The sequence below is a fragment of the Nyctibius grandis genome, chromosome 11 (genome assembly GCF_013368605.1).
Source record: "Nyctibius grandis isolate bNycGra1 chromosome 11, bNycGra1.pri, whole genome shotgun sequence".
Taxonomy (NCBI): domain Eukaryota; kingdom Metazoa; phylum Chordata; class Aves; order Nyctibiiformes; family Nyctibiidae; genus Nyctibius; species Nyctibius grandis.
Window position 1 is genome coordinate 13,831,181 of NC_090668.1, and position 26,018 is coordinate 13,857,198.

The 26,018-nt window shown below is 38.3% G+C and overlaps 1 protein-coding gene across 2 annotated transcripts in view; it reads left to right on the forward strand.

Moving 5' to 3' along the window:
• Nucleotides 1-26,018, forward strand: part of ATOSA (atos homolog A) — a 49,304-nt gene extending 23,286 nt beyond the window's left edge. For both annotated transcript variants that reach the window (XM_068410706.1, XM_068410707.1), the window contains exons 2-12: nt 8,506-8,685; nt 9,532-9,739; nt 10,182-10,307; nt 10,584-12,435; nt 13,039-13,155; nt 14,110-14,189; nt 14,975-15,083; nt 15,894-16,052; nt 17,970-18,038; nt 18,846-19,045; nt 24,336-26,018. In XM_068410706.1, coding sequence (XP_068266807.1) covers nt 8,506-8,685; nt 9,532-9,739; nt 10,182-10,307; nt 10,584-12,435; nt 13,039-13,155; nt 14,110-14,189; nt 14,975-15,083; nt 15,894-16,052; nt 17,970-18,038; nt 18,846-19,045; nt 24,336-24,489 — 3,254 coding nt within the window. In that variant the 3' untranslated portion in view covers nt 24,490-26,018. The remainder of the gene's footprint in view (nt 1-8,505; nt 8,686-9,531; nt 9,740-10,181; nt 10,308-10,583; nt 12,436-13,038; nt 13,156-14,109; nt 14,190-14,974; nt 15,084-15,893; nt 16,053-17,969; nt 18,039-18,845; nt 19,046-24,335) is intronic.

Below are 26,018 nucleotides of genomic sequence, written 5' to 3' on the forward strand. Positions count from 1 at the left end.
CTTTGAAAAGAAAACAACAGCTATGGAGCCACTGCAGTATGATATTTACAGCTAACATAAAGTTGAGTAAGTCTGTATGTCTTCAGCCATATAGTTGCTGCTAAGCTGGTTCTTGAATTAGTGAGTAGCAATAGTGAAGATGGTCATCAGCCGTCGTCATCCTCATCTCCAAACACACTTCCTTTGGCTGGGGAGGCCTTGATGAAAGATGAAACAGTCATCATCATCATCAGTGAAGGAAGTGTGAAAAAAAAATTATTGAATATATATATATAAAAATCTCATATTGGAAAAATCTGTCTTTTAATATAAAAGCACTTAATTGTTTTGCCAGAAAACACCTTAGGAAGAAATTTTCATGTATTCTGTAAGGTTAAGTGTGCTCTGTTGCCTGTTCTAGGGTGACACATGGTTCCTCCAGCTCCCCAAACCGAGCGTGTTGGATGCGGTTTCACATTATGGTGGCAGTGACTGTGAAGCTAGCCTAGGTCTGATCTCCACATTGCCCTTGCTTCCTCCTGTCAGCTAGGGTGGGATTTAAAAAGGGAGCATTTCAGTAATTTGTTTTCAATATAATTCTGCAAAATTTGTATCAGCATATTTATGAGGGTGGTAAATCGCAGTATTGATGGTGAGAGTGAAGGCTAGATATAAACCCTTTATTCCCTTCCAATTACAGCTGATTGTCTATTCTATAGTTAGTGCTACATACTTAGAATAAGAGAGATGTTTTCTCCTAATGTTTTTCTTTTATGAACTGACAGAAATACCTGATAAAATAGTTTTGAGTTGCAGAATTAGAAATCCTATTGCTTTGTCAGGATTTTTAAGGTTTTTTTTTTGTTCGGGTAGGTTTATTGAGTCACACAGTTTGTTCTAACATAATCTAATTTAGGCAAAGTATCAGCTAATCAAGAGAAAAACCTAAAAAGCTAGAGGAGAATGAAAGGAAAACTCAGAAATTACTTAGTCTGCTCCTGATAGGCGTGTTTGTTTCATTATAATAGAACTTCAGAGTTTTTTGTGTAGTCACGCTTAATAAAATCACAATCTAGGAAACCATAATATAAAGGAAAACACAAACTGATGTGTGGTTAAGTAAGGGCATTAGCTGAGACAGGTCCTCTTTGTTTTCAGTTCCTGTCCCATTATAGCTTGTTGGTACAAGTAGCATCTTTTGTAACCCGTTCTGTAGGCTAGTAAGTTTAGAGATCAGCAAAAAACATATGTTCTGTTCCCCCAACTGGCTTATATTTAAAATGCTAAACATTGCAGCACTGAAAATCTTACAGCTTTACACGGACATTTCAGCACTTATTTACCCATGTCAGTGTACGGCGGAACAACTGTATTTTAGAATATACGAGCTCTCTTGCAAATTTTGGTGAACTGAGACTTGAAACGAGCCTCAAACTTCATATTTTCAGGTATTGCTTTCCTTCTACTAAATACAGATGATGAAATCATGATTGACCTACTTTACAATTTGTGATTTCCTTGTGGAGCAAGAAACAATTCAGCTTATATCATTTGTTTTTAAGTATTCCTTTTCTTTGTCCAGTTAAGACAAAATAAAACCAATTTCCCTGATCAAAATGCAAATATTGTATCTAGAATTTGGTTTAATGCCAAAAAATCAAAAGGAGCAGGCTAAACTGTTGTTGCTTAGGTAAAAATAGAAAGCTACAGTTGGAAGAAGAGGAGTGACTCAGTAAGCAGTATGGTGATGGCAAAATAGGATGTCAGCCAAAACGCAGGAAGCAAGATGGGAACACCCAGATCAGTTTAACAGTCTGCATTTTACACTCTCAAACAGCGGTAGTTTCTGAGATTACTGCAGGAAATGTAAGCTTTAAATGAATTTGACTGGATTTTATTTCTGTACTCATTAAGCTGTTTGAAACTAAATAAGTTTTAGTAAAATGTGAATTTTACAGGGTTGGTTTTTTTCCAGCCCAATTTTAGGACCAGTGTCTTTCTGGTAACTTTATTTACAGTAAAGCTGCCTCGAGATTAGCTCTGGATGCAGTGAGAGGCGTCAGCAGAAGCGTGCGGTAGATAGGCAGTGATGCACATGTACCAGGGGAGTTACTGCAGCACTGCAGTCTGGAGTGGAGCCAATGGCACTGATTGGTACTGATTGATTTTTATTGCTCTGGAGCTCCGGAGTAACTTCATCAGCTGCCATGTAGCTGTGTCTTGATTTTTAAAAATCCCCCCTTACTTATAAGATGGTGTGCTTTGATTTTTTTTTTCTTATGAACTGGCATAACAACACAAAAGCAGATTAATTTCTTCCTATTCTCCTATACAAAACTAAGTAGATCCTGCAATTTTTTTATAGCTTAAACTCTGTTTTCATAGCATAGCAGGTATGCATCAATCCTAATGTGAAGTTCCTGCCTACAGCTGAACTGCTTTGATAATCAGGTAGTGGTTCAGTTTGGTACCCTGGAAAAAGGAAGGAGACAGCAAGAGTAAAATGAGGTACTGTGCTGCTCTCCTCATGTTTCCATAATGGCTCAAAGATCTTGAGCCCTGAGAATCTAAGACAGGAGTGAATGTGGGGAATTAAAAATGTGTATAGGCGTATTCCTAAGATAAGGTAACCAGTTCATTGCATTTCCTTGAATTCAAGTGAACTTAACTAATAGCTTGTTTCTTGAGGCAAGTATACCATCTTATGACGTTGAACTGTTGATAGCTTAAATTATACTTAAACTCTTAATATTGCAAGGCTTTTGAAGCATGTGACTTCATATATAATTACAGGTTTGTAATATGCAGACACAACATGACTGCTCATTCAGAGAATCATGAATTTGGGGGGTTCAAGGGCAACTTTCTTTTGAAGTGAAGTCCAACATGGAATTAGTTAAACAAGGCATCCGTAGGTGCTTCTAATTCGAGAAGAGAAGCTGTTAGTCAAATATTTACATTGTGTTTCATTTCCTTTACAGTAGTTTCTTGAATCCCTGCCTTACTCTTAAAATATGGAACTACCTTTAACCTACTTCTTGGAATAATGAGATAATAAAACTTATTCAGTTGACTGTTGTGGGGGAAGGGCCAGAGAGCTTTTGCTGTAATTTTTTAAATGCAGAGCATTGTCTTTGCTAGGAGGGGATGGGTTCTGAATGCTGACGGTGCAGCTGCTTTTGCTCCAGTGTATCTGACCCTCCTGCCACGGGACTCTTAGATGGAAGTGTCTCCTTAAGGGCTGCCTGTACCAAAAGTACAAAAAATAAGATCCAAGTACTTAAGCAATATTTTTAGTCTTTCAAAAAAATTGTAGCACATGAAGGAAGCAGAGGGCAGAGGTGGGCAACCATGCCATGGTGCCCACTGGAGAGCTGGGGTAGGGCAGGACCAGGGCTTGCATCAGCTGGGAATCCAAACAGCCTACACCATGCACTCTGTATTTGGTTTAGTGTTTTACTTACTGAGTTTCAACTTTCTAAGAAGTGAAATAGAAACCTGATTACTTTAAATCCATGGCCCTCAAAATCCGTTATGGATGCCTAAAGATTTTCCAGGGAAGGCCTGGACTGTTATAGGGCATATTTAAAGGCAATTATCAGTTGTTTCATGGACTCTCTAAGAAAGTAGCCCTCCAAATCAGTGGAGGTCAGGACTAATGGATACTTCAAGTTGAACAAATTTGTCTTTCTTTGACGAAAGGCACTTTACCAAAATAAGCTCTCCTCTGTAGAGGAGGACAAGCTTGGCAGATATTTGTCCTGTCCAGTGCAGTATGAACGATGCTAGGACAATAAGGTAAGCGTGGACTAAGAGAGATTACAATTGTGTCACTGCGTGGTCATGATAGGAGGAGGGCACAGGGCAGGAGGAGCTCTGCTGGGGCCATTCACTGCCTCGCTGTCCCCAGGCAGGACAGGGCAGGGGCTTGCAGATGTGTCTTCTGGTGGCCCCTGGAGCACAATGGGTTACATGATACCGTATGTCTTTTGTTTCCTGTCTAAGCCTAGAAAATAGATTAAATGCTCTTCTAATACACATATTTCAGGAAAACATTTTCTGTAATTACTACAGAAAATGCTGTGATAGGAAAGGGAAGGGAGTTGGTCCACACAAGCGTGGCCTAGTTGGGAGGGGAGTCAGCTGGGCACAACTGGATTAACTGAAGTTTTGAGGCAGAGTCCTTGGGTTACAGTTAAGTGGATTGGTGACTCACTAGTACCACATACCTGACTTCCATAGATATTTTAGGTTGTGAGCCAATTTAACTTTTTGGGGGGGGGGATTGAGTTCTTATTCTTTATTCCAGTGCTCCAGTGGTGGCGCACATGTGTGTAGTGAACAGGGGAGGACAAGGATTTGAAGACTTTCTTTATGACATTTCTGGTTAAATAGGCTTTTCTGTTTGTCTGGAAGATGTAGAAAATCAGTCTTTGTTGAGGTTGGTATGTGCAGGAGACAAAGGAAGACAAAATGATGTGCCTCCAGGTTTCAGTTCTCCAGTATTGTATGTTTTGGTTTATGTGTAGTAGCTTCAGTCTAAATTTATATTTTTCTCTTTTTCCCTCCTAGAGTAGTCTGACATCTGCTGCTATCTCTTGCGACCACCTGGTCAATAAACTTTAGTTTCAATGTATTGATTAAAGGACTGTAGTTCCGTGTTACTTTAATTCCTATGTACTTGGGTCAACTAACTGGATTTTTTGCTATTTGAAGGGGAATAAAACCCAGACACTGCTGGGATGCATATTTTATGCTATATACTTGCACGTTCCGTTGCTAAAGATGAAGCAGAATAATAATCATATTTGTATAGTCAGATTATAGGATTGAGGTTATTCTAGGCACAATATATGACGTGTGTCTTAAACAGGGCTGATTCATACACAAAAGCAAACAGTTACAGCACACACACAGTAAGACTTTTTTAACTAAACACTGAGTTTGCTGTTTCTATAAATGTCTTTCCACCCTTGTCCTCAATTACATCAACTTGCATCATCTGTGTGTGTTGTATAGGAACAATTACCAAGCTTCTCAATATTTGAAGAGTTTTTTGATATAGAAAACAGTAGAGCTAAAAAAAGTCAATATGCCACATGAACGTATTTCTCAATATCCGTTGCTATTCATGCTTTATGTTTTTTTTTTTTAAAAAGTCCAGATCAAACACCTGTTTTGTTACATTGCTGACATAATTTTAAAGTGTTGGCTCTGTCTTCGTAATGCTCTTACGAAAACAGTAGCATTTCCTAGTTCAGAGATGCAGTTTTTATTTTGAAACAATATCATGTTTTTGTAACTGCAGCCAATACAAATATGTCTCTCTAGCTAGTTGGGTCTTCGCTTCATCCTTAAGGCAAGAAACTGGTTACTTCTGAAATAATAGGTCTGATACAGGAACAGAGGCAGTGTTTGCAAATTGAACTTTTTAAAGTACATTTTATCCATTTACATAAAGTAATATCATGTATGTATTTCGAATCTTGAGTAATCATTTCAGATTTATTTACCTTGCTTTATTCAGTAGATCTTGCTTATTTACTAGATTCACTGGATCTTGCATTTGGACATGCTTAAACTGTCTATGGCTTATTATGTCAGTTTTGTGGCGTATATCTGTGAAGACACTGAGCATTTTAAGTATACAATATAAGCTTTGGTATCAGATTTTTTTTAATGGAAAAAGGGGGTGGGCTTTTTACATGAGTCTAACCAGCTCAGCAGAAGCACTCAGGCCATAGGATTTATGTATTAATTTGTGTCAAGTCCAGAAGCTTTTGATCAAATATATATTCTTTCTAAAAAAGACAGCCAAATAATAGAAGGTCTACCGCTTCACATGGCAAGCTCCTAATTTTAATTAAAGGGCATGTCTATTTTACTGTTACTTGCCTTTTAAAGTTCTCTAGTGTAATTTTCAGGTATCACGTCTTACTGTGCATGTTTCTGTTACAGTAAGAAGGTGTTTGACATAGGATCTGTCTGCATAAGCACATGCAGATCTTGATCACGATTTTTTTCTTTAAAACCATAACTGTTTTTACGTATATTAACTAAATAGAATTCCTCTTAGACATTTTCTTAAGGATGAATTCCCCTTCTGTTTAGTCTGCTAAGCATGAGGCAATTCATGTTTAGATTAGTATCACTCCCGCTGAACACTTTCTAGATTTTTGGAACTTCTGTGTCAGAGTAGGGAAAATACTCCAGCAGTGATCCTTCCTGCTGTGGCTTTCTTAACATTACCGTGGGCTTTGGACATACAAAGATGAGCGCAATGCTTGTGTTAGCAGCAAGATAATTCTGCAATTAGGTTTTTTTGTCAGCTGTAATACCAAAATCCTTTTCAGTCTTTCCAAATCCCATTTCCCTATCCCTAAGTATGACTTGCCTATTGTTCACCAGACTTCCAGGTGAAAAAAAAAAAAAATTTGCAGGTGCCTAATTTTGTAGGTGACTCATATCACTACCTAAATGTCTTGTCCTCTCTGTTATTTACCATTCCTTTAATCTTTCATGCACCCTTTATTAGTCATTTTCTGCCATCCGTCAGATGAATGACCATTTTAATTCATGCCAGATGATTTAATGTATCCTTCACGTGCCATATGGGGTCCTCCAGGGTAATTCATCTATCCTGTGGCTTTTCTTCTGCCTGAGGGCAGGCAGTGACCAGATGAATTGTCCTGGCAGCACCCTGCTCTTCCAGGGCCTGCGGTCCCTTCCTGGTCAGGATGCTTCCCAGGGTAGGGGGCAGGCAGCCGACATGGGTGGCTGTTTCAGAAGAGCCCCTTTCCCATTCCGCCCTGGAGGATGGAGCCACAGGACTTGTGCTGGTTGTGGCAGTCCGGCATCTGGCACCTTTTCAGAGGCGTATGCATGCAGATGTGGCACGTATGGCGTGGGTCAGGAGTGCTGTTACTGGCTGCGTGTGCTGTGGACAGATGTGGGGGTGTGGTGGGAAGAGGGTCCTGGCTCTAGCCCGTCCCTGCCACGCAGAGCAGCTGTGTAAGCGCATTCCTTTAAAAAGATGAGGACTCCCATGCAATGACCTGAGTTCTGTGGCAGTGGGCTGACTTCTCTTATTTACCTTATGTAGATGCCTCAAAATAGGCTGTAAGCCCTGGGGTTCATGGAGTACAAGCCTGGACTAGGCAAATATGTACATGCAAAAGCTAGTCTTACACACTTTACAATTTGCATATGCAGGTAATTGCGCGTTTAATTGGAGCTTTTGTTTCATGCATCCCTTCTTTTGTGGATCTCTCAAGACTGTCTTGCCATGTTTGCTAAATGCTCTGCTATTAGGGTATAAAGACAAAAAAGACTTCTGAATTCTTTTTTTTCCAAGTGGAAAGGTATTTTATGCATGGTAATAAAAGCATGAATAGAAATTAACTCTGACCCTGGGGCGGTTGTGTTTTGGTGGATGACATAGGACACTGAAGCTAAAATTGTGAAGATGTCATGTGCTTTTGTTCCCCTAAAGCATAAGAATAAAGGTAAAGAACTGCTGGCAGCCTTGCCTACAACCTGCTTTCTTTGCTGTGCTTAAAATAGACTTTGAAGTGAATGTATTTTAGCTTTCTCGGAAAGGGATGTTTTCTGTAACCTCTTCAGTAACTAAATCATTTTGAAACGTGTTTCCAAGCAGAGAGGGGAATGACACAATCTGGTTGTACTTGAATCTATTTGAATGATGTGTGACATCCTTGTGATGAGGGAGGAGGAGGAGAAGGGTGCTCTACAGAACACCATAGAATCACGGGACTGGTGCATCCTACCTCTGCGGGAATTGATTGTGCCAGCGTAATTCATGAAGAGCAATGCTAGCTGCTGCTTTGTTTACAGAAACTTGTTGAGTTTTAATTCTTTGCACAAGTTTAGACGGACCATGGTACAAAACAATGAATGCTCTGTATGTTCTTTGGGAACCTTTCCTATGTGTTAATGGTAACTAAAAATGGACTTCTGAAATAAGCCTTGCTCCCAGCAGGAGGAACTTGCAATAAAAATCTTAAAGAACATTGTGTCCCACTTTTTCTAATAGAAGTAAATCTTTCTATTTTTTTTTCTTATTCAATTTTTAATGTATTTTATGATGTATTGTGGCTTCTCTTTCTATCTGTCACGTGATACTAATGATGCCAAGTCATACTGCCATCGGACTTCTCCCGTTAGAGCCCAGGAAACTTTTTTTCTTCTAGAGAAGCTGTGATCCAGCTGTGGTTCACAACACAAACAGTTGTTTCTCAGCACCGTTGGAAATCTGGTGCATTGACCAGTTACTAAGTGAAGCTTTCTTTAGAGTATTTCTAATTTTGTCTGCTTGTAGTGACAATGTTATGAGATGAGGAAAGATGTTTTTGGGTCTTATGGTGAGTGCAGACAGTCTTATACAAAGATCCATTTCCCATACCTCTTGTTTTAAGTGTAAATTGAAACAAACTGCAGGGACAGCCAACAGTTGAAAGCTTGTTACACAGCAGATGCTGTTATTTTTTTGTCTTTTTGAAATGACAGATACTTTGGATGAATACTTTGAGTATGAAGCTGAGGAGTTCCTGGTCTCCTTGGCCTTGTTGATCACCGAAGGTCGAACGCCCGAGTATTCGATCAAGGGCAGAACAGAGGGCTTTCATTGCCCACCGGCACAATCAAGTCAGCCGCCAACAACTAAGCATGAATGCAGCGACAAACTGGCTCAGGTATGATGGTACCTGTTTCATTTTAAGTGTCGTGGGGTGCATCCTCGCTACTATGATTAAAGTCAGCCAAGAACCCCAAGGCAGATTCACAGTTAAGCATGAATAACAGTTGCTTTCTTTCAGTCCCTCGTTTAAAAGAGTATTTAGTTCAGTATTGTACTAATAATAGGTCTGTCCTTAAAACGAGACATTGTTAAGCCTTTTATCCTTGAACATGAAATTCTGCAGGAATACCTGAACGCAGTACCTATTTGAGCCTTTATTATGCAAATGGCGAGTGCTATACTTAGCATTCTTGGTCTGTTTTTTTTGAGAAAATGTAGGCTGACTTGCCTAACTTTTTGGTTTTCCAGATATTCTTGAAAAGTTAGTGATCCAACAACACAAGCACATCAAATCTAGCTAGCCTGTTTGGGAGTAAGGTTGGAGCATCCCATCTCTTAAGGAAAAGTTCCTAAGTGCTGTGTAAATTTAAGTTATTATTCATGCAGAAGTTAGCCTGCTCCAAGACACAGAATTTATAAAGATACTGCTTGAGTGTGTCTATCCAAGAGGACGACTTGTGGAGACAGAAGCACAAGGTAGCAAAGTATAGTGGTTGGGGAAATGTATTTTTATGAGCTCTCTTAATTCTCTACAGAAGTTGCTGAAACGGCAATCATAAAGGATTTGTTAATTATTTTTCATTTAGTAGCTCTGGAATCTTATCTCTGATTTGGTGAAACCTAGTTTACAGAATTTGACCCTTACCCTTTTCTGGTACTTTGGAACATGTTTTTAAAGCAGATTTAAATTTGGCTAGTATTTTTATGGCTTGCATATATTGACATTTTTTCTTTACCTCAGTGTCGTCAAGCCAGGCGAACCAGATCTGAGGTTATGCTGCTGTGGAAGAACAATATTCCAATCATGGTAGAAGTGATGCTACTTCCAGACTGTTGCTATAGTGATGAAGGGCCCACCACCGAGGGGAATGATTTAAATGATCCTGCAATCAAACAAGATGCATTGCTGTTAGAAAGGTGGATTTTGGAGCCAGTTCCTCGACAGTAAGTTGGATATTAGGATTAGCTGATAGTTGCAAGAATCTTGTCATATTAAAGTAATTGGTTAGTGGTTTTGAACTGGCCCTTTGCCATGAGGACTGATCTAAGAAAACCACTATTTACCAGTGAAATCTAAGCATCTTTTCATCTTAGTCTCCCTGTACTCATACTTTCTGCAGTGGACATTGTGCAATGCAGAGTATGAAATGCTCCTAGCTGAAAATGGCAATTCTTATATGTTATTTGTTATGTTAAATTGTGCAAATTATTATATGGATAAAAAGAAATCAGGCTCTGTAATCTTCAAAATGTTTCAGGAGTTTCATTGTTTTGCTTGATGCAGCTGTGTTTTATTTTCAGATCTGAAAATGTCCTAGTTCTAGTTGTAATAGTTCTCTGTGTGTATTCTTACCAACATCCATGTGTTTCTTTTAATACATTTTAGGAGTGGAGATCGATTTATTGAAGAGAAGACCCTTTTATTGGCTGTTCGCTCTTTTGTTTTCTTCTCTCAGCTAAGTGCATGGCTGAGTGTTTCACATGGTGCTGTTCCCCGAAACATTCTGTACAGGTATGTCTGGGATGGAAAAAAAACTTGTTTGCTGTACCCAGGTTGTTGCAGCTTGTCTTAAAACCATTCTTCCCTCCTCTTTTCCTGTTTGCTTTCAGAAGGTGCCACGTTGTTGGCACAGTACTTTGGCAGTTGTATAGGATTCGTACACTTCGCAACGTACAGCAGTTGCTAGCGTCTCTAGTGCTTTTTCTTAGACATTTGTGTTACGAAGTAGATAATTAAAGAGTGTTCATTTAGGTATTTCTGTAAATGTTATCCTCTGTATTGTTTCAGGGTGAGCGCTGCAGATGTGGACTTGCAATGGACGTTCTCCCAGACGCCAACTGAGCATGTGTTTCCTGTTCCTAATGTTTCTCACAATGTGGCCTTGAGAGTCAGCGTCCAGTCCTTGCCCAGACAATCGAACTACCCAGTTTTGACCTGTAGTATTCACACCAACCTTAGCTTTTACGAAAAGCAAATGCAAGAGCGTAAATTGCATCAGCACAGCGATTCCAGTGTGGCACAGCGATGCAGCACCTCCAGTCCGCAGCACTTCTGTGGGAAACAGACGTGGACAATGACACCGGAAGGCCTACTTAATGGAAAAAAGACACCTGAATTTACGACATCTATCAGAAATTTAAAACTTTATCCATCTACCGGACTTGGATCTGACTTTGGGGCATCGCAGTCTAAAGTTCAGTGCTATAATGCTACAGCAGAAAATAAGACACAGTCTCATGAAACACCTGTCAGAACTTTTAAATCCGTTTCTCTAGTTGATTCCTGTGTTTCCAATAGTCATTGCTCTCATCAGCCCACAGGAGAAACCAATCCTTTGATAGGCTCTTTACTTCAAGAGCGACAAGAAGTCATCGCAAGGATTGCTCAGCATTTGATTCACTGTGATCCAGCTACTTCACCAGTTGTTGCTGGACGTCCATTCAACATATGTGAAAACAGCTCAGCTACACCGAAAGCTTTTCGGAGTACTTATGAAGACAAAAACTTGACAAGGAAAGGCAAGGAAACCCCCCCTGTTTCTATTGCCAACTTAGACAATGCAATACAAGAAGATGATGGTGAAGGCAAAACTAGAGCAATACCAGAGATCCCACTGCTTGCTGCCCGTGTACCAGTGAACCACTGTGGCCGTCAGTTGGCAGGAGAGAGTAATCCCCTGATCGATTCTCTGCTCCAGGAGCGGCAGGAGGTGATAGCAAGGATTGCCCAACACTTGATTCATTGTGATCCAGCTACTTCTCATGTTACTGGACGTCCATTCAAAGTGCATGAGACTAGCCCACTGACTTCAAAAATTTTCCGAAGTACATATGAAGATGAAAATTTGCTGAAGAAAGGCAAGGAACAGTGTTCTGTTTCTTTTGCTAAATCTGATTTTTCTTTGTTAGAAGACAGCAGCAAATCAAGGACAAAGGCACCTGATACTCCTATTAGTCCTTCTAAGTTTGATGGAGAATTGAAGGCTTCTCTGAAACTGCAAGCAAGAAGAAAATTGGTTTTAGCAAAACCCAGTGAAGCTGTCCGAAATGCATTTCATCAGACTTCAAATAAAACTTCTCATGCGTTTACTAACATTCACACTTCATCATCATGTATTAAAGAAAATAAATCTGAACTGCCAGATAAATTGGAAATGATACATTCTGGTTATGCACAGAAAGACCAGATAAGCAATAGAATTAAACAGTGTTCGAATTTCAGCAGCATTGATGAACAGATTTGCACAAATAAACTTAAAGAAAGAACAGTTGTTAGTGAGAACAACGGCACGGACAGTTTTAACGATTTACGAACAGATAAATGCAGAATACTTGAAGGTACAAAAAAAGCAACTGTGATGCAGGTATCTGACTCTTTGCACAAAAATGAGCTCAAGTGTTTAGATAAAGATTCAAAAACCCCAAATATTTATGAGCAAAATACTCAGCTTATTAGTATTGAAAATTATTTAAATAAAGACCATGACAGTTTCAAAAACAAAACCAAACAAGATAAAATGAAAACTGCACACGATGAGAATGAAGACCCAATAGGCCTTGATTTCCAAAGCACTTCTCAGAAGAAACCTACAGAAGATGGCGTAGTTAAGTGTGAGCGTCTGAAGAACCCAGATGTACAGGTAAATACATAGAGAAGACCAACACCTATACAAACAGAATCACACACAGAATCAACCAGGTTGGAAGAGACCTCTGGAATCATCGAGTCCAACCGTTGCCCTGACACCACCCTGTCAACTAGACATAGCTGTTCTTAGTCAGATAGCTTGTACCCTATATCTGCTAAGGGCCAATACGAAGAGGGATTTAAGTCTGACTTTGTAGGAAGCAGCATGTTACTATTGTATTGGGGTGGTCTGAAGTATTGTTTGGCTGGTAGTGCCTCCCCCATACCTTCTTAATTGTAAGTTTAACATGGAGAAGAACATTTTCTTATTTTGCTCAGACTGATGGTATTATGAACAACAGTTTCCATAGGCAGTTAGGCATCCTGTCTTGTTATAAATATATCAGTGTCTGAATAAAGTATGTGATCTTTAGTGAGCAGTCTGTCTGATTATAGATTGCGTCAAGGGGAATTTATACTGAATATTTCATAGTATGCTAGTGTAATGCAGACCCACCTGGTTCAGAAGCTTTCTCTGTTACGGCAAGCAAGTGTTACCATGATAGACCATTGAAATATCCCATTGATATCTTGAGTAAATTTGTTTTGCCGACAGAAAGCACCGTCTCTAAAACACACAAATGTATGGCGGAAACATAATTTTCGATCCTTGGATGGCACTTCAACCAAGGCTTTTCACCCAAGAACTGGATTGCCTCTGCTTTCAAGCCCCGTAAGTTATTGAAATTATAACTTATCTTTTAAATGAGAAGGGAAGTATTTTGTTCTTTTAATATCTGTGTATGGTAGAAAATTTGACATATTACCTAGGGGAAGTGTGTGTGTTTACTTTTAGTGTCAGAGTAAATACTCTTGCAAATGGAAATTTGAGAGTTAACACTCAAATGAAGTTGAGCAATAATTCTGGAAAATAAAATATTAAAGAGGTAGCTGTTGAGATCCTGTCAAGATTAATAAAAGGTGACATTAGAAAATTCTATGGCAAAAAATGCCTTGGTTCTATTTTAGAGCACAAAAGAAAGCATTTTGAAGATTAGTGTTTTAAGTGTAAGCTAACATATTTTGTCATTTAAGAGTTTTTGTGTGAGTTATTAATACCTGATTGCCTATTATTCCAAAGCTTTTGTTTCTGTGAACAGTTTGTACCATATATTCTTCAGCAATCAGAGATGTCATTGAGTGACTAAGTGATACAAAGCTGCTGTGCTAAGACATACATTGGGGAAGTGTTACAGTTCTTGGTAGGTTGTTGGGAGTTTTAAAGAAAAAGGCAGTCCCAATTAAAACTACTGAAGTAGTAATGTTCTGTAATCAACACATGATGTGTTTTATTCTTCAGTGCTTGCAAAGGCTGTCATATTTTCAGGGAACTGGGATGAAAATTGTTACAGCCTGTTTATTAGTAATGTTCTGTACCATTCCAAAGAGACGTCAGCCTCTTGAATGAGTATTTAAGTACTTCCTGTTAATCAGAATTTACAGTCTTGTCATTAATAATTTTGGAATTTTCTTCACTAAGATTAGAATGTATAGGAATGACTCTCTTCTGCTCTGTTTTTATAATTTTGTAATGTCATGAAAATTCTTGGCAAACTTGTGCTTACTTGGCAAAATTGTCCTTACTAGAGGTACACTTTTCAAATTAGCATCTTCTTTCCCTCTTGAGGTTCCTCAAAGAAAAACACAGTCTGGGTGCTTTGATCTGGATTCATCACTGCTGCAGTTGAAAAGTCTGTCTGCAAGAAGGTATGTTTTATTTAGAAATTTTAAGAATTTTTGTGGAGACATAACGTGTATACATACCTGTATGCAACAACAAAGCATCTTAGTAAAGACAAAAGATGGGTACCTTTCAAAAGAATTCTTATTTTGAAATAAGGCTTGGCAGCTGAGTTGCCCCAGGGGTCTCCAAGTTAGCACGGCTCTGGGACATAACCATGGTAAGAGAGCTGCTGCCAGGATGAACTCAGTCCTGTGCAGGGGTAGGTGTGCTGTAAGATACACTTGAATTTTCAAACAGAAAAGGTAGTAATTGTTGATTATTCTTCAGATCAGTGTTATTTTTGTGTTATGTTTTGTTCTTAGTGTTGAACGGGTTAAATGTTTTGCCTTAACTTATTCAGAAAACTTAACTTTTAAAAGGGACCGACCATGACCTTTTATACATTAATACATGTAACAGACAGCTTTTAGTATGGCAGTTTGATGTTGGAAGCTTCAGGATACGAGACACAAATATCTGCATACAAGAGAAAAAATCTGATACTTCGGTTCCTGCTAATGGAGTTAATGAACAACCTAAATTTTTATTGTCTTTATCCCTTGTAATGTAAAACTTGTGAAAGCATTTTTTCAGTTAACTAGGAAATGTTTTGCTAAAGCATTAACAGGCAATGTTCAACTGTTACTTCTTTAGGACAACATTTTGTAATACAGTAAGTAAATTATTCTTCCTAGAGCTGTTTATACCTAGAAGAAAAAAGCAAATGTGTTTATCCTTTATATTTCTTCTTTTTTTTTTTTCCTAATAGCCCACAACAATGTATAAACAGAGACAGTGATCCAGAGAGCCATGGGAAACCATTTCTAAGTTCTAGTGCTCCACCAGTAACAAGTCTTAGCCTTCTGGGAAACTTCGAGGTATTGCATATTCTCTAGAATTCTTGTGATATTTTTAGTATTCTTCTGTACTGCTTTTAAAAGTGTGTTACTGTGAATAATTCCAGCCTGATTACAATGTAAAAGTTCATAATTAAATTGAATAAAATTTGTTTTAATTTCCAGCTATAAAGGCACATATTTCACACCCCAGATGTCTCCTGTCTCAGAGATTCAGATACAATGAGCTGCTTAAAACTTTTATTTCCCACTATGGTCAAGTTAGGAGGAGTTCTGTTGAAATGAAAATCCCTAGAAAAAAGGATTTACATTTTCACTCTTAAAGTCTACTTAATACGTCACAAAAACTATGTTAAATCAGTGCAGTAAACAGAAGGTATTTGAAAGGGTAGCCTCCAGCTTTTCACTTCATGTAGCATATCAAATATCAATAACTAATACCTAGTGTGTTAACGGGTTGTATCGTACTCCATATTTGTGAAATGTGGAGCGAATATGTTGAGGAAAATTACAGATTCCAGACTATCATTTTCTTCAGATGATATATATCAAGGAAAATAATGCACAGATCCTGCTGCAATAAAATTCTCTGTGGGCACCAGTTTCAGCAGGATGAAGACTGGGTTTGGATGATGTTTTCTCTTAAACCACTATCATCTTGCTGAATGTTCCGCTGCTCATCGTAACTTTTGCCTCAGTGTTGATTTTTGGCAGGTCACCTTATGAAAGACCCAAGTTCTTATATAAACTTGTTTCCTTGTTTGCTGCTGAGTTTTGCTATGTTTTATTTGAGGCATTCCCAACCTAAGCAGTATGTGTTTTGTTTTTCAGGAATCTGTCCTCAATTTTCGCTTAGACCCGCTCGGCATCGTGGAGGGTTTCACAGCAGAAGTGGGAGCAAGTGGAGTCTTTTGTCCCATGCACATGACTCTGCCAGTTGAAGTGTCATTCTACAGCGTTTCAGATGATAATGCACCCTCTCCTTATATGGTAAGTGTGTGGCTGCTTGGATTTATTTTAAATAAATTCTGATAGGTGGAGGTGAAGAACAAGAGCTTGGTGAGCAGAGAGTTCAGGAAGTGGGGATCTGCAGGGACTTGGGTTATTTTCAACTGCTTATGATGGAGTTCTCCTGTCCCTTTTTCCTTTCACTAACTTAGTCCTTTTCTTCCCATTGTTCCACCCCACTGTGCAACTGCTCTTGTCTTGGCATATTGAACATATTTGTCTCTGTCCACACTGGAGTGATCAACCCCCACCATCTCTTTTTATCCATCTAACTTAAAATAGGCAGTGAGGCAATACCTGGACTTAATGGGATACATTTTGTTGTCCCAACAAGCAGCTGCCCCAGGCAACGAACCACGCTGCCAGCAAGTGGCTTAGGTGCAGGCCAAGGTGCAATTGCTGATAGAGACCTTAGACTCAGAAGTTATTCAGCGCTTTCTTTTAAAGCAAATACTGCCTGAGCTAGTGTGACACGCGGTACTCTCAAAAGCTGCACGGTTTGCTGATGTTCGCACCGACACGGTGTTTGTGATCTCGGTATCCTTGTGCTGATTCTGTTCCGCATTTCTACAATGACAGCACGGTTTTTGGATGTCTAAAAGTGCTTCCTTGTAAAAAGCAAAAGATATCTTGTATGCTAACATTGAATCAGACAGCTAGATTTGTGATGAACGCCTGTTAAGGAACCTCGATGTTACCTGGGTGACAGATCTAATTTTCAGAGGTTTTCATATGTGTATGTCTGTCTAAAATATGGTAAATAGTCTGTTTAAACATGTAAGTAAAGCATTGAACATCTGATTATCCCAGTATTTAGATTTTAAATTCATAGCACTTAACCACATTTCTGACCTTCTGGTTTTAAAAGTATTCAGAAAATGAAATGGTTTTGGAAGTTATGTTTGAGTAATAAGTTGAGTTTAAACTTGTGTATGTCTTCTCTTAACCACTGCCAAGAAGTATCTGTTGTTTTGCTTTCATCTTGCTAGATTATTTCACGTGATTTTCCAGGAGGTGAAGGGATTCTGATGTTCCTCAAATGGTTAAAGTAGCATTGCTTATTTTCCCAGCTGAGTTTCATTGTTTCAGGCTTTTCCACATGCTCTAAACATGCTGTTATGGCTGAGTCTCCCAGGATTAATACAACATTTATATAGTGCCTCCATCATCAGAAACATTGTTTCTGTTTGTATAGCTAGTTTCTCTACTCTGGGGTCTTTTTTTGTTTGTTTGTTTGGGGTTTTTTTTGTTAAGTCCAGTCCGGTGGGGTACAACGGTTGTGTGCTGCAGGTTAATCAAACGTGTGCCCTAGGGCAGTACCCTAAGGGTGTCCTCAGCAGTGTCACAGCACTGAGACACTCAGATGCTCTGTAGATCACAGCTGGTACAAAAGCAGATGTCATCATCGCTAAAGTTTGGATTAGAATGGAAGATTAAGTGCATCTGCTGCCTTTGAAACGCAGAAATTAGTTCTGTGAGATTTGGAGTATTATTGGTACGATTGTAGGTGACACAAAAGTGGAAAGAAGGAGACAAATCTTCCATTGTAACTTACAAGCCGTTTTGAAAAGAAAGCTCTGTTTCACCATAGCTCCCTGACTGCTAGTCTGGAAACTTGGATCTTGTTTCCAGAGGAAAACGTACCCTTATGGCACAGCTTTTAATGATCTGCCAAAGTATCTGTAAGGACCCTCTTGTTTATTTTTAACTGCATCTTAATGCATTGCCTTCTCTATTTTTAGTTTTTATACATTAATGATAGTTTTACAAATAAATACAGTTACACGCATAGAACATTTTGATTTGTTTATATGTCTCCCATTGACAATTACATGGATAGAACATTTTGATTTGTTTATATCTCTCGAATTGAACTAAATGTGTGTCTCTCTTTTCTAGGGTGTGATTACTTTAGAGTCCCTTGGTAAAAGGGGTTATCGGGTACCGCCTTCAGGAACAATACAAGTGGTACGTACGTACTCAGCAGATACGGGTGCCTTGAAACTGCTAATATCAAGAAAGTCAAGCAGAGGAGATGAGGTTATTGGAGAGGAGCGTGAAGCTAGCAGTGGAAATGTGCATCTCTGTGGGTACCGTAGTTATTCAAAGTAGAAATCTGTGTGTAATTTGCAGGACAAAAAAAGACTCCCAACCTTTGAACCCATCTGTGCTGTGAAGAGACTTAAAATCAGTTACTGAAGATTCAGAATAGTTGGGGACACTGTGGCTTTGAAGAAGTAACAGAGAATTAATTAGGCCACAGTCCAAATTCTGAAATCCTTCTAAAGGGGTTAAGATTAAATACTCAGTTCTATCTAAATTTTCTAACATTTTAACACCACCTATTTTTTGTAATACAATCAGAAAGTAAATCCCAGTCATTGCTTAGAACCATCTATTTGCCTCTTTCTTTTAAGAACCCAGTCCAGCGTAACACATTGGTAATTTCAGGTTTAAAAGTGAAGCCCACCACTGTGCTTCCTGTGAATGTATTGTGTCTGGAAAACAAGTGTAGACAAAAAGCTGACTGGAAAAATAAACAAAAATGGGTATGCAGATTAGCGAAGTAACAGTAGTCATATACTATTCATTCATTGAGATTAGGTTGTGTTTAGTATTATATTTAAAAGTGGGAATTGCTAGTAGCTGAAGTGTTGAAAAACAGAAAAACTGCACAATGTTTTTACATAAACATTTCTGTATGGCATGGGAATTATTTGGTTTGTTTTTTTGTCATCTCTAAAGAGTTTGGTATTGAACTGCTTGTCTTTTCAGACCTTATTTAACCCTAACAAAACTGTGGTGAAGATGTTTGTGGTGATCTATGACTTGAGAGAAATGCCAGCTAATCATCAAACATTCCTACGGCAAAGAACTTTTTCTGTTCCTGTGAGACGAGAAATCAAAAGAACTGTCAATAAAGAAAATAGTCAACAGACTGAAGAAAGGCTACTACGCTACCTCATACATCTGAGGTAAGCTCCTTGGAGTTAAAAAAAAAAACAAACTACCACAACAAAACAAAAACCAACACAAAACCAACCAACCAAAATCACAAAAAACAAGTACCTGCCAAAATTTATCTCATGATTTCTTTCCCAGCCAGCCTTTCTGTATACAGACTTAATTTTAAAAAAGAATGCTTTTAACTTGATCTTTAAGCTAGACAGTAGTGGAAGAAGAGCTAATAAATAATTTGTATTCTGCTTGGGAGAAACAAAGGTAAAATATAAACCGCTTTCTTGGCATTGAAGTATTTTCTATAGCCTTGTAAAGCTTAATTCTTCTCTTAGCAAGAGAGATTTAGTTCTGGCTGGATAGATGTACTTTTTTTGAGGTTACAGTAAATAGAGTGGATGTCACATGAGCAAAAGCCAAAACTAAGGATCAGTGTAGAGAAGGTGCCCAGTGTCCTACACACAAGCTTCTTCACCAGAATAGCTTGTAATGTGAAAAGCATTCTGGGTTACTCCTAAAAATACAGTGTTTAGTGATAAAAATGTAAATACCTTTTACATTTTTTGATGCAATGCTGCTGACAATGCCTTTCACTTTATAAAATATTCACACAATCTTCCTTAAATGATTTACAAAGCACTGCCTGAAACCAGATACTGTGCTGCTGCTCCCAGGATGTTCTGGAGACTGCAGAGGAGGAATGATGGATATATTCTGTCCTTCTGCAGTTTGCAGACTTTTGCATGCATTATTGTAGTAAACAAACCACATACATGCAGATCCAGTGCTTTCATTGCAGCACTGGGAAACCCGATGGCAGCTGACATTCTGAAGCAAGCAAGCAGAAGAAAATAAAATCTTTTACATTTTTCTCTTTAATTTGTTGTAGAATTACTGCTGGTACATATTATTTTCCCTATTTCGTGGCATTGATTTCTACCCAGCAGACTTTTGAAACACAACTTTGTCTAGGGCAGTGATTCCAGGCCAACCTTTCCTGTTAAATGAAAGCTGACAGTCATAAAAAAATGTGTGTTGGTTTAGCGGAGTGTGAAAATAGCATCATGATGAGGCTGTTGAACTGTGTTTTCATTCTGAATTTTAGCCTGGATTGAAATTCATCCTTTCAGGCCACACTAACTTGCCATGTCTAACTTAACCACCTTCTAAAAATTTTCTTCTGGGGTAAATTCTGCAGAAGTGTGTGTAGCCTAGATAAAAGGCTCTATTCACTTGTAACATTGATCTAACTGATGCAGAGGAACTGAGGACAGGCATCAGCTGCAGTGGTGGGCAAAAATCTGTGGCAAACCAGATCTGGTGTACAGGCATGAGAAATAGTAGACTTGTGTCCCCTTTCAGCTTCTGCTTTAATGTAGTTTGTAAATTTGTTGTAGACAGACCCAATAATTACTTCTATTTGAAGGGAAATCTGCTTTCTTCTCTGCTGTCTTTTATAGCTACAGGTAGTCTTTGATGAGCTTCCTATTTCTGATACCTGCTGAGAGACAGAAATGTAGCAGTTCTGATGCATCTAGTTTTGACATATCTGTACAGCTTAGCTCAGCTTTCAGACCTCTGTTAGGGATCAGCTCATGGATTTATAATGTGTAATTGGAAATGCATCCATTTCTGGCTGGAAAAACACACTGATAATTATGATGCTTAGCTGCTTATTTTGGAAAGTGAATACTTGCAGAGTATGCCAGAAGTTTTTTGCTTCAGAGATGAACTCGAACAGTGGGTCCTTTCTCATAATGGAAGAACTGCAAAACTCCTTGTAATATTACAGTAGTTTATGCTGATCTGTCTTGGGGTTTATTATACCAAGTACTTCAGATTTTACAAAAGACTCAGTTATCAATCTAGTAGCCTTCTTTACTAAAGATGTATTTTAATTAGGAGAGCTTAAAAAGTCTTAGTAGTATATTAATTCATATGTAAGTTGGTTTTAAAACTTCATTTTTAAAAGCAGCAATGTTTCCTCAAACCCGTTTTACTGAAAATTACATACAAACCTAAAAAATGTAAACTATTAAGATTCTTTTTTTTGTTGTTCAAGTTGGCTTCAAAGAGCCTTTCAGTTTTAGTTGCAGTAATTGTCAAAAACAAGCATCTTAAGCTTATATGTTGAGATGTTGCTCAAAAAAACAAATGAAGTCACCACCAGTAAGCTGCATTGTGGTCGCATCTGCTTGCGAGGCCTTAATCACAGTTGTCAGCACTCACTTTATGAAACCTTTTTTTCAAGTGGTAACTCAGCAAAAATGCTTGCATAGGTCTGGAACTTAACATTGGCAGCCAGATTTTCTACAACACTCTCTGAAAGTGTCAGATTTATTGTGTATGCAGCTTCTGCATGCAGTTTTATGTGTTTGAGATACTGTTCAATATGCCATTAGGCTGTATTTGTACCCACAGCTACAGATATAAAATGTAGCTTGCACAGACAGCAGAGCTTTATTCACTATAAGAAAATAAAGAGTTGCACCTGCAGTTTTAAGTCATTTCTTGAAGATGCTTTGGGGATAAATTTTTTGTCGCAGGTGAAGCAATGATTTCTGTATTGTAATTAAATCTACATGAGCATAAGAGCTGTAAGTCCAGCTCTGCTCACGCCTCATTTCTGCCCAGTGCTGTGAGGGTGATGACCATCCATTGGTTTCTAGGTCACATTCTGGCACCCTTATAAAAGGCAATTAAACAGTTAACCTGCCCACAGCTCAGCATTTTTCAAGTTTTTAAAGCTTGGTCAACAGCTTTAGTTACTGACATATTGCCTCTTTTAATTGCATGGAGCATAATTGTTGATGCTTAACAGCTAAACAGGGGTTGTTACTGAAGGCTAGGTGGAGGGTAAGCTTGAAACTGGCTGTTAAAAGTAGTGAATCCTCAAGGTGTTGAGAAACTTTTTTAAAAAATATTTTCCAAACATGGCATGTGATACATTTATTGGTGGAAGCTGAAGATACCTGCTATTACTGGCTTACTAGTTGCTTTTTGATCTTTCTGATCTCTCAGCATTTTTCCTCATCTAGAAATATAGGTTTTGTGCTTGTATTTGTCATTTCTTCAGTAATATTTATCACTTTCTTTCCTCTGCCAGACTTTCTAGCTCATCTGACACTTGTGTGTTTAAGCCTTCCTGTATATGTCTGTTGATACTGTTCCTAGGACACCATGTGTCAGAGACCTCTATTGTGTTTTTCTTGATTCCTTTACACAAAACTACTAGAGCTGCCACAGCTCTGGAGCCAGTCCCACGCTGGCCACTCCATCACCAACCCACAAGGGTGTAGGTAATGGTTGTCTCTTGATTATTCCAATGTATTTGCATGCATGAAAAGCAACATTTCTAAATCCCAATTAGTACGATAAACATTTCTCAAAGGAAAAAAAAAAATAGGTGATGGAAGCAGAGATGAGAAGAATCCCCTGAACTCTCTTGCTGTGTCTCACTCACCCTCCTTCAATCTTTGTGAAATGTCATGCTCAGGAAAGCCATGCTACAGGGAAGCGTTATTTACTGGGCAAAGGGAGTCTTGCAGGATTCTCACTAATAGAAAATAGTAAGCTTGAGAAGTTTAAAAATAGACCTTCCTAATTATTTTCTGATAGATCCATGTGTAAAGTGGGAATTGAGCGCTACTTTTTGATGGTGCTTTGATAACTAGATCTATCTATTCTATATGAATTAATTTCAATCATACTTTTGCTGCAAAAGATCTTTCAATAAAATTTTTAATTTTAAAGTTTTATGAGTTACATGCTGAATTAACTGGTTTGTGGTGTTCAGTTTGTCCCTTGCCTCTTTCACTCTTCCTTCTTGTGCTCTCCTCCAGAGTCTTCTCTTGAGATAGAATCTTCTCCCCTTTGCCTACCAGGTAAAGGGCTTTCACACTGACAGCACCGAGCAAATAAATAGTGATGGATGGGAGCTCTGTGGGAGCCAGTAGGAGCGTTCTACTGGACCCCGCCACATTTAATGCCCTTGACAGCTGTATCTAGGAGAGCAGAATTTTCCTTTGTCTGGCTGTGGGGATGACTACAGGCTATTCTGCATCACTCGTCTGAACGAAACGGTGGCACAGAATCCATTTCTACAGCCTGCCTGCCCCAGACAATGAAACCTTGATGGGTCTTCCATAGTTTTCTGTCTTTCTCCTGCCTCTCAGAATTTCAGTCTGATTATGGCTAGGTTTATTCTACAGATATTACTTTTGCTTCAATGGGGTCAATGAGTAAATGCTTATTAAAAATCTGTGCAAATTATAATACATGTGATAACAGAGTGTGCACTGATCTCTCAGCATTTGTAATGGTAACATTTTGTCATTATAATAGAAATAGCTTTTCTGTTTCTATTTCTGTTACAGTAGCAATAGCTTTTCTCACTTACCGTGGCATAGTGATAGTGACGTTAAGTCCAGTTGCCATAAGAAATGCTTCTTAGGCTCTCCTGCCTTTCCTGAGCAAGAGAAGGAAATTAAGGAGTTCTGCCAGATGAAGACTATAGAATACAGTTCTTTAGAGAGACGAGATCTGCATTTCATATATAGTTGTTAAATCTCAGGGAAAGTGGGACTGGCACATTCCCAGCAGGTTTGGAGGACCTGAATTAGGCTGTTTAGCTGCAGCATAAAAGATAAATGGACCCAGGAATCAGCCTCTCTTTCCTTTGGTGATTGGGCCAGTGAAGTGTAGTGTCTTTGAAACAGCTCTGTATTCTGTGTGAAAAACTTTTTTCTGTCTGCCTGCAGAGATCCCCATACCTACTGCTTTTCAAGTTGGACTTAAATTTGGTGTGAGGTATAAAGCAGTAGTAAAATTCTTGCTGGTACATTCATAGAGAGAGCAATGAAATCTGTTTCTATGCTAGCTAGCACTGAAATGTATATTTGATATGTATATATGCCTTCGTTGATATTGGAACCTTCCCTTTTGTGTGTGCTTCGGCCACCCTTTAGGCATTTTCAGGAGTGCTCACTGAAGAGCACTTTTTGCCTTTCTAGATTGCGAAGGACTTTAATCCTACTACGTAATTGCAGTGTGAACTTCAAGTATTCCATACCACTTTCAAAGCTGGGCGCTACATTGGTGATTAGGAACAAAACCTTTAAATGCCAAAGGAAACAAAGTAGATTGAAAATATTAGGTTATTCTTTCTTCTTTCATTTTAACTGACTAATTTTGTATGTTCAAACGGGGTTTTTTTTGGCCTTAATCTCTTAAAGGAATGCATTTAATTCAATAATAGTTAAAGATTAATCTTTTGTTTTAGATAATACAGATATTGTATCTTTTCAGGTTCCAGAGTTCTAAATCTGGAAAGATCTACCTCCACAGAGATGTAAGGCTCCTATTCTCTCGGAAATCCATGGAAGTTGATAGCGGCGCTGCGTATGAACTCAAATCTTACACTGAATCTCCAACAAATCCTCAGTTTTCACCAAGATGCTAGCAAACAATGGCAAACTCAAGTATTCGTTTTACTGTTGATTACTCCTTACAAGCGAAGATTGGTAGAGACGACAGTATAAAGTCAAGTCTGTAAAGGAATGAAAATAGCGCTCGAGAGAGAAGGTTCTTATGTGATCCTGGACCAGTTTTTAAAAGGTTTCTGGAATGAGCTTTGTGTATTCCAAGTAGACTGGAAACATACTTAAATCTAATCTTTTTGTACTGTTTAAAACCACTTCATTGGATGTGTTGCAATAGCAAATTCCCAAGTTAGTTTAGTGTTTACACTTGTTATTTTATTTTTCAGTTATTTAATATTTAATGTTTCATTTAATACTCAAGTGATGTTTGTCTTTAGTGTTCTAATGTAGCATAAATCCTATGTAAAATCATACTATGTATTTTTGGCATTAATATTGAAATCTGAAATATATACAGATGTCTTTAATCTGTGTGATGTTTTAAGTGATATTCATTTAAGTTATTGAAAATGGGGACAACAGGTGAATTTCCATAACATTTCATACTATGCAAGCATTTAGCTTTCTTCTTTTTTTTTCTCTTTAATGGTACCCTTTTCCTTTTTTTCTCACATACAGATTTAATAACACTTGCGGCCATAGTGCAGATTGTTTGTTTACTTACTCATGCATTCGGATCATTGGTTCGATTCATATTTTGCTCCCTCAATTTCTTTCTTTCCTTAAGGGCCATTTTAATTTTGCTTTATGTTATTAGTTTTTCTCATGTAAGATTCATGCCCTCCCCCATTTGATTTCTCAGATTGTGTTAAAGGATGTACTGTGCAAACAAATTAGTATTTATATCTTAAATATATGCAAAAGCTATGAAACTTGTACTTTTTTGTTTTATTTTTAGATGAGGAGGATCTTCATGTAATCCTAAATATTTTTAATAGGTCAATTCCATTTAGGCCACTAGGTGGCCATAGGAAGTTTTACTAGAAATGCTACATTGGGCATATAAATATTTTCCAAAACGTATGTGTATTCCTAAAACAAAACACAGTCAGATAAACAGTTTATGCTAAGTGTTAAACTGTGTAACTGAGAGAAATAAAGTTAGAAGCATTTGATTATATTTGAGGCATATATTTAATAACAAAAATGAAGCTTTACGATGTTTGCTGAAGATCTCTGAGTTTCTCAGCTGTCTTACCTTGGTTTATATGTTTTTCTTTACACTGCTGTAGGTTTTCAGAGTGTCAGTAATATGAAAGGTGACCTTAATATTTGGGAGTATAGCATGCTTAGCTGATGAAGACTGGAGAAAGAATGAATGTGCACCTTGTATATTCAGCACTGCCCTTAGATGAGAGAAGTCAGTGTATCGTGAAATCTCCAGGAAGTCTGCCATGGAAAGTAAGGGAGACCAGACTTTCCAGATGATACTTATCAACTATCTTGTATATTCAAATGACTTGCTACAAAAGGGCAAAACTCAGATATTACTGAGTCTGTTCCCCACTTCGACAGTAGTTTCCCCTCTGTTACACAAGGTTTTCAAAGG